The 14292-nt window shown below is 46.5% G+C and overlaps 1 protein-coding gene across 2 annotated transcripts; it reads right to left on the reverse strand.

Moving 5' to 3' along the window:
- Positions 1-2134: 2134 nt before the first annotated feature.
- On the reverse strand, positions 2135-10035 carry LOC116951140 (uncharacterized). 2 transcript variants are annotated; one of them, XM_032969597.2, is made up of 5 exons: positions 9548-10035; positions 8052-8129; positions 6780-6962; positions 5740-5874; positions 2135-5321 (listed from the first exon to the last, which is right to left on the reverse strand). In XM_032969597.2, the coding sequence occupies exons 1-5, from the start codon at positions 9660-9662 to the stop codon at positions 4867-4869; spliced, it is 966 nt and encodes a 321-aa protein (XP_032825488.2). In that variant the 5' UTR covers positions 9663-10035; the 3' UTR covers positions 2135-4866. The 2 variants fall into 2 exon arrangements, with proteins under 2 accessions (XP_032825488.2, XP_032825487.2); XM_032969596.2 differs by having other exon boundaries at positions 8052-8210; positions 9548-10034.
- Positions 10036-14292: the final 4257 nt, after the last annotated feature.

Raw genomic sequence — 14292 nt, forward strand, 5'->3', positions numbered from 1 at the left:
TACCGCCGGACCTGCAGGCTGCTTTGGCGGGTGCTGGAGGTGGATAAGGCACGAATGGGCAGTGAGGCAGCAAAAAAGAAATGGCAGTGGCCTCCGCCTCCATGCCGCGCATGTTGATAAAGGCAGCACTTATAAAAATAAATGTAGCCATAGTACTGGGAATTGAGGAGTGAGACTCGGGTCGGCAATTGCGGATTCTTGTTTGCTATATATGTGATAGACCAGGAAAGAGTGTTGTGGTTGTCAGTACTTTCCATGTGTTGTGGAACTGTGGGGGATTCTGTATTGGTGGCAATGTCCCTCTTGTGGGTTGTTGTTATTTTGAAACTGTTGACTGTCTCTAATTGAAACAAACGCTTTTAAATACCTTTACTAAAGATTTCCGTGGAGAGGAACACTCTAATGAGTCTTAAACAATTTTTCGTAACCCTGCTTCGGCAGGGTTCCATTCATAAACAAAAAATAGAAAGCGTATGCTGCTTGATTTAACGTGTCCACTTGCAGCTATAGTTATGAAATCTAAGCCACTCTGGTTCTTTCGGGAAAGTCACGAAGAAAGAAATGTAATTAAATAATAATAGAATACGATGTTTCAATTGAAACACAAGCAACCATCATCAGGTACAAATGAATGAGAAAACAAACATAGTAAACTTGCAAATATAATGCAATACAACATAGTCGGCCAACGCAAGAGTCAACACCCCACCTGGTTCATTACGTTCTTCCAAAGATTGCTAAATTTGAGAGACATAAACACGGAGACGCAGACACAAGCAGAGAGAGACTCACACAGAGACAAAGAGACAGTGTGTGCCTATGTGTGTATGTCTCTCTCAAATTTAGCAATCTTTGGAAGAACGTAATGAACCAGGTGGGGTGTTGACTCTTGTGTTGTCACTTCTCCTAACGCCAAACGCCTCCTTTGGTGCAGCTGTTGTGAGTGCGTACGGGACTCCTTTCCATCTCTTACCCCGCCTACTTACCCTTCGGTGACACCCACCTCAAACCTGTATATAACCTCTTGTTGCAACAGCCCTTTCTTGTTCAGCAGTTCCACTGCTGTGTCTTTCTACCTGATGACGATTGCTCGTGTTGCAACCGAAACGCCGTGCTTTAGCATTTATTTTTTCTACCTACGTGACTTTATCGAAAGAACTAAAGAGTATAAAATGTAATATGTTCTGACATCGCCACAATACTGTTCATCTACAACTGTTTAGCAATGCAAATGATAAATAATCAAATCTACACCATGGAGACACAAGTCTGAAAACCCAACTACTATATATTTTACATTTTCATTAAAGCCCACAACATTATTACGTCCATATTTTTTGGATTAGATCGCGTACTTATAAATGCAAACTCATTACGTATAAAATAGACTGCCAATTATTGTTAGCCAGTTTGAAAACACACTTAGATTTACTATACATTGTTTTTATTACTAGGTAAGGCCCACTGAGCTAAATAGCATTTTTTAAAGAGATATATATACATATAGCTCCATAACAGCAAAATGCTTTTATAGCATATTTTCAATTACTTTGAGAAACATGAAGTGAGCTAGGGAAGTGGGTGAGATACAGTGCAGGGAAGAGAGGGGAGAGGAATTGAGAAGCGGATAGAAACAGCGACAGAGCAAGAAATCGAGATAATCTGTGATGATATACATGACAAATAAGGAAAGAGAAAGGTGGAGACAGGGCTCTATAATAAAAGTTTTGCTGACTGGCTGGAAGAGACGGATGGTCACACCCAAAGGACGTGCGCGTTGATCGTTTCAATAGAAATTAAATGCCACTGGGTGAAGATCCCGGGGCCGGTCCAGGACACGCTGGCATGACTATGTCGCTCGGTTGGCCTGGGAACGCCTGGGAATTCCCCAGGAAGTGCTAGAGTGTCTTGCCAGGGAAAGGGAGGTGTGTACCGCCCTACTCAACGTGCTGCCGCCGCGACCCTCACCACGACAAGCGGATTGAGAAAAGAACGAACAGGAATCACAATCACTATGAGAATTAACGAAAGCTTCAGCACGGATTCCAAGGGGACTGTGAAGCTAGGTGAATTACTCTCATTTGGATCAATGCGCAGTTCAGGCAACGTCACGCATTCACACATCACCACAATCTATTGTGCGAATATTTATTATGGGTGCATTCTTATCACGGAATAAAAGCCTAAATGTAATGATATTTACCGTACATGTTATATATTCTGGCCAGAACACCGGAGCGTGTAGCAATGTACAAAGTCGTGCCTGACTATGCTCCCACATATAGATATGTTGTTCACTTTCACCAGCTCACACTCACCATCATGGTGAAGTATGATCCAATACTCCATTATGCGTAATGGAAATAACGCAATAAACAATCAATTTACACGAATAGCTCGAGCGTTTTAGACGTTTTAGTGCCAATAAAAGTAAGAACTAATAGGGAGGTGTATTCGGATAATTTACGGTTGTGTTTAAATGGAACATGACAAAACGAATGTGCAACGAAAGAAGGATTCAAGGGCTTTAAATGGAGCGTTCACATAAGTAGCAACGAGTGGGGGCGCAAAGAGTTAACTCTGGTTTCTCTTCAGAGCCAATAAATAAATACTTCTCCTTTAAAAGATTTACATGCAGAGGAGCAATTAAATGAGTCCGAAACCAATTTTCTTTGGTGCTTTCGGTAAAGTTACGTAGCCCTGCCCCACGCACCCCCCCCTCCCACTCTGTATCTCAGCATGTTTAGTGTCATGTTGTCCATTGCAGCATGTTCAGCATGTTTAGTGTCATGTTGTCCATTGCAGCATGTTCAGCATGTTTAGTGGCTTCCCTTTTCTCTTTGATCTTCCTATGCCCCGCCCCACGCACCCCCCCCCCCCACTCTGTATCTCCTCCTTGGCTCCTCCCACCCCTCTCTTATTTATATAGCGTCTTGTTTCACTGCAGATTTCTTGCCCAGTTCCGCAGTTGTTTATAACTGTTGTGTCCCACCTGATGACGGGCGCTTGTGTTGCGCCCGAAACGTTGTGATTTAATTTAGTTGTTTTAATTTTTGTTTTATTTTTACCTACGTGACTTTACCGAAAGAACTAAAGAATATGGATCCAATTTATCATGGCTCTTCTCTTGCAGGACATTTTTTTATTAAACGAGAAAGCACGACGCTTCAAAGTTATTGAACTACTACGCTGGATTTGTCCACTGGCAACCACTGTTATTAAAGTTGAGCCTATCCAATAACATTTGTTTGCCAAGGTTGTTTTAAGATTTAAGATATGCAAGTTGAACTTCTTTCGCACCGTACGTAGCCAACCATGCTCATCGGATGTGCGGGGGAAAGACAAACTAAACACAAGCAGTTCTAAAAAAAAATTAGATTTAGATTTAAAAGTGCACAACTCCAGTGGCTTCTTAATATCGTAAGAGAATTTCAGACGACATCTTGAAAGCACTTGCCACGTTGCTAGGAATTTCATAGTAGGAGACTTTAAGCAACTGTAAAGTTCGGTAGATAATGAAATTGGAAATCCACGTGTATATAAAGAAGACTTAGTGAGAACACGTGTGGGCTGGAGGAGGCTACATTGCTGAGATATGTATTGTAAGTGTCAGCCAGAGGCTAGCAACCAAGGGGAGGTTTAAACTTTGGTGGTGGTGATGATTAGACTCAGCGCAACCTTGGGGAGGGCGATGGCTTTTAACGATGTAATGGCTCCAGTATCCAGCAGAAGGGAGACAGTGATGGTGAGGTGTGGTGGCATCGATGGACACTAGTCGTGACGACTCTTGATCTTGAAGCTATGTTGGGTACAAATATAACTTCAATCAGTTTGTGTATTTATTCAAGAAACAGCCGACATGTTCGATCCAAAAACAGCTGTGCTATCACTTTTTGGCGATGACATCACGATTCCTGTTTCATTAGAGCAAGTGTGGGGAACCTGCCGCCCACGATTCATTTCATAGTTCAGAACGGCCCCATGGCAACACGAGGCCTATCACTTCGAAGTGGCCCGCAAACACCATTTATCTGTTACTCCGCATTGATAGGGTTCAAGGGAAAGAATAATTTCAACTTGGCAATAACGCTCGTGTTTCTCAGTTTCGCGCGCTCAGTCGCTTGTCTTTCCCGAAGGCTTTGTTACACTCGGTTGACACGCCGAGGTGTGCGTTCATGTGTATCCCCGCCAAAGGAAATTTTTAAAACCCTCTTCGGCCCTTTTCCACTGGCATATCCAAGCCGAGCCAGCACAGGGCATTCACAATACAGTGCTTCCCACTATGTTCCGAGTCAAACTGATACCAAACTGTGATACACTGGATTCACAAGACATCTGTATCTTACTCGGGGCCAAGCAAGGCCAGGGGTAGGTTTAATAACACGTTGGTTACATGCGACGTAAATCGGTACACTGTGAGGACACGGCATCACCGCAGTGGCGAGATGTTAGCTACCTCGCCTGGTATGCAGGAGTACATGGGTTTGATCTAGACCCTGACGTCTGTATAATTAGAGTTTGCATGTTCTCCCCACAGTCGCGTGTATTTTTCTCCAGGTCCTCTGGTTTTCCCCTCCACATTTAGAATCAACATGCGTTTAAAGCATTTGCCTGAGCTATCATTTGTGGCTAGGTCGCTTCTGAAAAAGCGAAATAGCTCAGTGGGGCCTTAACTGGAAAAAAAAAATAGTTTAGTTTTAGTATCTACACACGTCTCGGCTTCTTCCATTGCCGGATACGTCGGCAGCTCAAAAACAACCTGGCGCCTTCTGACCCAACCGGCGATGGCCTGGCCACGGCACGACCCGGTTGCGCAGTGGAAAAAAGAGGTAGGAGAAATTTCCCCAGCCCCCGGCTTGAAGGGAGTTACACCTCCTTCTTCTCGCCGTGCTTCTTCATGTGTATCTTCATGTTGGTCTTGTAGGGAAACGTCTTCCCGCAGAGCTCGCACGCGTACGGCCTCGCGCCGGTGTGCGCTTGCTCGTGCTCCCTCACGTACGTGAGCCGCGTGAACGCCTTGCCGCACTTGCTGCACGCGTAGGGCTTCTCCTTGGTGTGCGTGCGCTGGTGGCTCCTCAGGTAGTCCAAGTGCGAGAACTGCCTCTCGCACACCGTGCACACGAAGGGCTTCACCTCCTCGTGCGTCTTGCGGTGCCTGTTGAGCGACGACGTGCTGGAGAAGTGCTTCCCGCAAGCGCTGCATGGGAACGCCTTCTCGCCTGTGTGCGACGTCAGGTGCCGCTTCAAGCAAGACAGCCGGGGGAACTCCTTCCAGCAAACCCCGCACACTTGCAGCCTCACTTCCTTTTCCTCGTCCTCATCTGGGAAACACATTTCACCGCGACCACAGACAACGTCTCTCAGCGATTGTGGTCGTACATAATTTGCACAGTCAATGAAGTGCGTCGCACAGTTCGGAGAGTGAGACGAGAAGTGAGAGGTAGGATTGTGCGTGGCGGAGAGTCATGTGATTTGAGAGGGGAGAATGCGTGGAGGGAAGTAGAGTAGAGATGAGACAGTGTGTGGAGAGTAGAATGAACGAGAAGGGAGAGGCAGGGGCAAGCCCATGAATACGATTTTGATCTTGAAACGGGATCCGATTGCAGTGGCAGCCATTGGAGGGAGTATTTAGACTATTTGGCCTCGTTTATAGATGTGGGTGAGGAAGCCCGGTAATGGAATTTTGATGCTGCTTTGATCGCATACATGGGGAGAGAGAAGAACGCTGCCGCTACTCACCATCGCTACTGTCGCTGCTCTCCTCCGCGTCGCCCTCATTGACTGTGGGCATGCGATGACTCCAGCCACTCCCCTCCTCCTCCGCATTGCCGTTCTCCACAGCAGCTCCATCTCCCGGGCAGTCGTCCTCCACCTCTAAGCAGCCGCAACAGCAACAACCGTGGCTTGGACTCTCGCCCTCGGGATTGGGTAGAACGTGATTGGTTGATAAAATGTATTAAAGTAAAAATTGCAATTGACTACTTTTTTTAGTGGTCAGTTACACAGGCCCCTTTACAAAAATTCCTTCAGAAGGCAGGAAACCTCCGACAAAGATGCCCAGCGTGACCTGGTTGATGATGCTGATAACCCCAGCAAGCCTCGCCCATCGTCTTCCCGTCCAGCGGCAATTCGAGGAAGAGAGGTGAAGACTTTGTCTTTCCGACTTCAGGCAGTCCCCGGGTTACAGAAGGGTTAGGTTCCCGATAAATATCCGTAACCCGAATTTTCCATGTCATAAACTGAACATTTCCCCCCAAAATCAACAATAAAATCGCATATCCAGAAATGGTTGTGCCTCCCCTACCGTTTTCTCTCAGTACTGTGTCGCGCTGTCATCCGTTTTCCATCGCTACCTGTATCGTATTGCTATACATACCCTCTGCACTTCCTATGATTCTTTCATTTGATCGAACATCTACCCTAACACTACCCATAATTAAACTAATGGAACATATATAGAACTGTGTCCAATTGTTTATGAATACCGCCTTACGCCCCGCTCTGCTGGATTCATCCGCAACCTCACCGCGCCGCACTGTTTGCGCTTACGCAACTAATGCAAACATTTACGCATACAGTATTGCATTTTTTACATGATTTACGGGAGCATTTCCGTAAAGTCGGATTTCCGTAAGTTGGGTCTTCCGTATATTCGTGCTGTCCAATTCGTCGAGTAATCGAACCAAACAGTAGTGCAATAGATCATCCAGATAGCCGCATGATCGTAGCAGTGACGTCGCCAGTAAGAGGCGAGGGTGTAGAGGTGAGCGCTCGCCTACCAACGCAGGAGAGAGCGACGTTTCTGGGTTCCTCGTGCCAGTCCTCCTGCCAGCCCTCGCCACCACCGCATCCCTCGTCCCCCCCCTCGAGCTCTTGCCCAGCTCCAGGTCCCTCTTTTCCCACACGTCTCAACGGTGACCGATGCTGCTGTCCCGTAGCTCCACTGCTAACCTCACCCATGTCTGCGGTGCAGGAAAAACAACGGTATGAGAGCTGTGATCTAGATTATGGAAACAAGTGAGAAGTCTAACGTCATATTTGGTAAATCTAGATTGAAAACTCATCTCTTCAGAACGGCTTTTTGTGTTTAGATTGTTGTCTTTCCCCCGCACCTCTGATTAGCACGGTTGGCTATGTACGCTGCGGAAGAACTTTAACATACATAGGTACATTTTGGATGTTCTGAAGTTTCAAAATGAGAGATTTGGGGAGGCGCGACACAATGTGTCATATTAAAAGGTAGGGCAAGAATACCACGTTCATGACACTAGAGCATACTATGGTTGTGCACAAATGCATGTTGGAAAACGTTAAGTAATCCATATGTATACATGATTATTTCTTATTTTGAGTTGCGTCAACCTTTAAAAATACAACATTGTTTGTAAGCGTAGGGCATTGTGTACCGGTGAAACATACAAACTGAAATTTCATCACTACCTGCAGGTAAATCACAACATTTTTCACTTCATTAACAATTAAGATGAAGGCAACAAAAAGCCTGATCAACTCCCAAACAGTTTGGGAATTGGCATCTGTGTTTTTTGATGGCAGGAATTATTTTTTACCAAGATCTGGTGGTACCAATATCGTGTTGGATCTACTTCAACTAAAAAACAAACAATTATTTATTTTACCAAGTAAGGCCCACTGAGCTACAAAGCTCTTTTTCAGAAGCGACCTGGTCACAAATCACAGCTCAACGAAGTGGCGTATCATGTGGCAATCTATCGCAGCCAAACACTTTAAATGCATGTTTCTAAATGTGGAGGGAATAACCAGAGGACCTGGAGAAAAACCCACGACCGTGGGGAAATTATACAAACTCAAAACATACAGCAGGCGTCCGGGTCAGGATCGAACCCATGAACTTCGGCATACCAGGCAAGGTGGTTAACACTCGCCACCACAGTATACTGCATAGTTTTTATTGACCTAGGCCGTAGTCTACTGTGAAAAACGTGGCAGACTCAAGAAGGGGCCTCTTGCAACAACCTAAGGCCGTGCTCCGGAGCAGCCGTGGGCAAATTCCCCCGTTGCGCGACACGGACCCTCATCGCTGTTTTCCTCCATCTTCACCTCCACGTGGGCGGCATCGGGTCCTCTGCCTCTCCGCGAAGCCGACATCTCTGCGCACGACAGCGCCAAACGAGAAGAAGACCCCGGCTCATCCGATTGCAGCCCAGAGGATTCCCACCCGTTGGGGACGTCTGAGAAACAAGCGCAAGGAAGCATTTCCACGAATCGGGGAAACCTCACGGTCATTACCACCTAATAACACAATTGCATGTACAGCCCTTTTATAAATTAACTTATGAATCGTAGGGGATATTTGACCATACTTATGCACACTAAAATACACTTTTTATTTGACCAGGTAAGGCCCACTGAGCAATATAGCTCTTTTTCAGAAGCGACCTGGCCACAAATGACAGCTCAACGAAGTGGCTTATCGTGCGGACATTTCTAGCTGCCAAATACTCTAAACGTGTTTTTTTTTCTAAATGTGGAAGGAAAAACCGGAGAGAGCCACGCAAACTCCACATATACAGGCGTCAGTGTCACGATCGAACCCACGGCCTCCTGAAAACCAGGCGAGGCAGTTAACATCTCGCCACCGCTGCGTGTGGGTTGGTGAAATAGGGGAGCATAAGGCGGCGTGGGAGCATAGTCCAGTACAATACCATATTTAAAAGCGCACTGCTGATGCACATCAAGCAGCACAAGGCAGCCTACACCGCGCCTTCGTAGTGGATAGTGCTCAGAAAACGGAGCACTTACCCAGGCTTAAAAACTTGCTTAGCTTCCGAGATCTGGCGCTGATTGGTCAAACCCTGAGCGATGAATCACCGAGGACTCACACCAGGCACAATACCCCCCCACCCCCCATAGTGGATTACCGCTTGATCAATCCCAAACCTTGATGCATCAACCCCTAATAGATGATATCCCAAACTTATCAATAATCCCTGGCTGCATCAGACAACCGAGGAATTACTGATTAATCAATCCACAATAAGTCATACAATGAATTGCTCAAATATCAATCTCTGATGGATCACACTGATGGCTCAGGCTCGAATGGCCCACATTGATGATGGCTCTCCGATGGCTCTCTCTCTCTGATGATGGCTCACCTCTCTGATGGCTCACTTCTCTCATGGCTCACTCAGATGACGGCTCACGTCTCTCATGGCTCACTCAGATGATGGCTCACTTCTCCCATGGCTCACTCAGATGATGGCTCACCTCTCTCATGGCTCACTCAGATGATGGCTCTCTCTCTCTCTGATGATGGCTCACTCAGATGATGGCTCACTTCTCCCATGGCTCACTCAGATGATCGCTCTTTGTAACGACGGTTCACTCTCCGATGACGGCTCACACCTCTAAAGGCTCACATTGCGATGGCTCACACCCCGACGGTGGCTGAGCCGCCGATGGCTCCCAGGCTCTCAACACTCCCTGACAAGATTAAAACCACGGCTCCGAAGCGCTGACCCTTCATGCAGCAGTCGACAGAGCCTGGCCCCAGTCGCTCTCTCACCTGCAGGCAGCCGCTGGTGGGGTCCGGCTGCCCTGTCCACGACTTCACGGCGTTCGGAGACGAAGTTGGGCCGCGAATCGCCACCGCCGTCGCCGCCGCCTCTCACGGCCACCATCGGTGGCGGTCACCAGAAGGCGGCTCCCCTGGGCCTCCACGCAGAGTCGCCGGGCTCGGCATCAGACGGGCGCCTGGCGCGCGGCGGACAACATCGGCGCCGGGGAAACAAAGGCGGCCGGGCGCGGCGATGTCCAGGGCAGCGCCGGCACCGCCGCCGCCGCCACGTCGCGCGCCATCGCCGGCTGTCAATAGGCGCTCGCTAACTGCACTTTGCCCCGGCGGCCGCGTGGTGGCGGTGGGGAGGCTACACGGGGGACCTTTGTCTGTGTGTTAGTGGTTGTGGTGGTGGAGGGGGGGGGTGCGTTCGCGAACGAACAATTCGCGCGTGCGTCAAACTGTCTTACGGGGGTGCGTTCGACAATTGCTAAAGCTACGCCGAAGTGTTTGTGGTAATCCCGAGGGGGTGGGGGAGGCGCAGGGGTAGGGTTGCGTTCGTGAGCCACACAACGCCAGCGAGATAAATGTTGACGTCGACGGGGGAGGTGGGGGGGTGAGAGAGAAGGGGGCGTTCGTGAACTGCAACTGTGATGTGGTTGGATAGAGGGCTTCGTTGAGTGATATATTGGAGGCTTTCGCTACCAATATTATTCATAAGTCAAGGTTTTTTTGGGGGGATAGATCGCGGAAATGTGTCGTTAACCCACCACCAATTAGTAAAGGTTCGTCACGTAAACAAAACGTGCCAATTAGTTGCTACTTCATAAGGTTTATGGGGCCTTAACTCTCCAACGCGACCGATGTGCTGAAGTGGTCACTAATTGGCACGTTTTGTTTAGGTTACAAACCCTACGAATTGGCTGTGGTAGTAGGTTAACGACACATATTTACGCGATCTAATATAATGGCCCCACGCCCAATATCGTGTCGGCCAGTGGTCACCTGCGTGACGAGTGCTGAACCAGCGGTGGAAATTCCACGCTCCTGTGCCAGGGGTCAGCCTATTCATCGGTTGACTGCTCACGAAGTGGCACTCATGTAAAATTTTGATTGACAACTTTCGTGACTGCAGGAAATCATATTCTTTGGTTCTTTCGGTAAAGTCACGTAGATAGAAAACAATAACAAAACAAAAACGCACGACGTTTCGATCGCAACACAAGCGGTCGTCATCAGGCTTATGGTTATGTGGAAACCCTTCCCGTAGAGGCGGTAAAATTTAAATTTTAATCAAAATCTAAACGTGAGCTTTTTTATTTTTCTATTTAAATTTCGATTTAAAGCTTTCGTGACTGCAAGGATTCATCTTCTTTGGTTCTTTCGGTAAAGTCACGTAGAATGAGAATAAAATAATAAATTGCTAAAATAAAATAACACAATAATATTCTCACGACGTTTCGGCCACAACACAAGCGGCCTTCATCAGGTGAAGGGGACGAGACTGTCTGAGGACAGCGCTGGAGTGAGAAAGCCACGCTGAGATCACGACCTTTAAGCTGTGTGAGAAGAAACAAAGCGCCTTGACAAAGGAATTAGCATAGAATTTTATTGTTTTTTTATCAACGTGACTTTACCTAAAGAACCAAAGAATATGGCACTCATGTTATCAAGAACAGAGCGATGGTGTGTTCCGCACGCAGACTCACATCCGCCGTGGCTGAAATGTCTGGATTTGTTAAGCAGTTATATAAAGATCAGATTTCCCTTTGGGTCGTCCATAAATGACGTGACACACCTGGGGGGGGGGGAGGGGGTCAGACATTTGTGACGATGTGTGACGAGGGGGGGGGGGTTTGAGAAATGTGACGTCACTTCAAAATGCGCAACTTTAAATAATGGAGAAGCATAAAAAGATTTAACATAAATATTGTTAAATCTTTTAATGATTGTTATTTAAAAAAAATATTTTAATGATTCTACCAGGGCTTTTCATTCTGTGGAATGAATCTAATTGTACTCTCCATTTTGCTTCGTTCTACTACAAAGTTTCAAATATTTTTTAATAGTTATAATTACTTTTTATATTTTATAATTATAAGAGAATTTCAATATATTCAGAACATCTGCAGTTTTAGTTAGACGTTGAATATTTTAAAGTAAATTTTATGCTAAATTTCAGCTTTCCAACGCCTCCTTTTTAATGTTTTCTCCTACAACGTCAAAGTGCAGCGCCACATTAAATACGCACTACAATGACAATAGTTTAAAGTGATTTGAAGCATGTTTTATTTTTAAAATGGAAATATGGTTTTGGAGGGGGGGCAGAGCTTTGTGACGTCATATTTGAGGGGGGTCTGATTTTTTGTGATGCCTGTGTCGAGGGGAGGAGGGGGGGGGGGTCAAAAATCGGCCAAAATCGCGTCACATCATTTATGGACGGCCCCTTTGCTTCACTGTTGCACCTTATTTCTTTTGTAGTGAACAGGTCGCCCACAGCATCGTGTGTCGGCCTGGGTTGTGCATTTCACTTCCAAAGTTTCAGTTACCCAGGTCGCTCATGCAAATGAGGCTATCCTGCTCGCATTTTCACTTAAAATTTATTTTTCTCAAAACGTGATGTTTTTTCGAGTTTTCCTAGATTGGTATTTTGTACCTTTTATTTGCACCCCAGGTCCCTGAAGCAACAGAGGACGTTGTCTCAACGAGCTCTCATCTGGTCATAAAGTGCATGGCTAAGATGAATAAAGCTACAAAAGTATGAACCGTAAAGTTACAACAGTCCAACCCATGGACCTTCTAGACCAGGGGGTGGGGAACGTCCGGCCCGCGGGCCGTATAAGGCCCACGAAATCATTTGGTCTGGGCCTGCCAAGGCAACCGCAGACGGGACTCGAAATTCAATAAATCTAGACACAAACCTGGAAAAGCAGCGGCGAGTAGCAACATCGTCAATACTAGCTAACACCATACGCCTCACCAAAGAGAAGCAGTTCCAGCCATCGCATTAGGGGTGAGCTAATTAAATGTTTGACCAAATATAACAGGCTAATTTTTAAGTTGATAATTTTGTATGGCCCGCGAATGATGTTATAAATATCCAAATGGCCCTTGGCAGAAAAAAAGGTTCCCCCCACCCCTGTTCTAGACCAACGTACATAATTTTTTCTGAAAAAAACCCCGCATTATTTCGGCGACAGCTCTCTACAAATCTTGAGTGACTGCAGGAATTCATGTCAATAATAAAAAAAGACACAGAGCACAGAGACGAGGCGGTTTACTTATTTTCATCTAATTCCGAGCTTGCGTCAAAACGACCTTCATGCACGCCGAAGGGCACGACTGCTTACATCGTGATTCATTCGTCAGAGCAGGAAACGTTTTCCACAACGATCAAACAACGAGACAAAATGTATGAGCGCGACAGTACGAAGTCGGAAAGCCATTTTATCAACCCTGTGAGAGTGATGTACCGTGTTCAGGTTGTGCGTGCGCACACATCAGTAGACTTTAGCACATTTTAATACAGGTTTCCCTCGCTTTACGTGGGTTCCGTTTGTCCAATTTCGCGTGCGTGCGAGGAACCTCTTCCGACCACAAGTTCGCTCTATGCTGTTTGGATTCACTCATGTGGCTACGCTATCGGACGTGGGAGACGCTACTCGACCAGCAGCCGTCTCGTGCAGTTTCGATCTGTGTGCCCTTTTTTTGGAACTCATCTACTGCATAAAGCGAGGTAAACCTGAACGTGGTTCTTTGTACTGAGAAACCTTATCCATCCGTCCACCGTTTCTCTGAATGATCTGTTTAACCACCGCACGATTGTACAGCACAGCACATTAGATTGGAAACAAATTTTCGAGATTGAAAATGAATTTCTTCCGAACTTATTTTTGTCTTTAGTTTGTTGTCCTTCCCCCGCATCTCCGATGAGCATGGTTTGCTACAGACAGTGCGGAAGAAGTTCAATATACGTATTTATGGAGACTATAAATATGAAATAACATTCCGAATAAAGGAAATCAACAAACATAATTCCCCTGCGTCTGCTAATCACCAAACATGATTTTGGTAACAACATAAAAATGCCTTTTAAAACTCACAAATACTGTCAGGCACCTAACGTGATGCAAAAACCCAGTATTGAGCCACTACTGCTTGCAATCAAGAGTGATATTTGCAGTCTGATGCTAGGTTCACACTTAAGTGCGATCATTTGTTCAAATTGCTCTTGAACTAGCACTACCAAATCAACTGTGATTTGAATTGTCCACATCTGAGCCCAAAAATAGGAAATTAAACGGCATACTCAGGATTGTAACATAGTTCCCAAATGTGCATATGAAAAATGTAACGACATTTCACTGAGCAGATAACTCCAAAGTCGAGTGTCTCAACTGTAACCGGTCTGCAACTATTGGCAGACGTCACCATATAAGGCATTCAGCTGCAAGCAACCAAGTTACAATGGGTAACAAATGGTGTTTTGACTACTTTCAAGCACCGCAAGACGAGCTACTATTCACAGAGCCCTGGCTTCAATGTGAAACACATTCCTGCGGAGGGAGCTGGTAGGAACGTTGGGTTGCTTGGTCAATGGCCAGGGTCAATGGCGGCGTGCCGTATTCCAAAAATATGCCCGACTGTGAGGGCGGGCACAAGCCGGCGTGAGTAGGTTAAACGTTGAGCTTTATAAGGGCACCACGGGGTGACCAGCCCCTCCCCACCCAGCGCCACCCCTCCCACCCCCACCC

The sequence above is a fragment of the Petromyzon marinus genome, chromosome 42 (assembly GCF_048934315.1).
Source record: "Petromyzon marinus isolate PM22_M1 ecotype Great Lakes invasive population chromosome 42, UKy_Petmar_22M1.pri1.0, whole genome shotgun sequence".
NCBI classification, from domain to species: domain Eukaryota; kingdom Metazoa; phylum Chordata; class Hyperoartia; order Petromyzontiformes; family Petromyzontidae; genus Petromyzon; species Petromyzon marinus.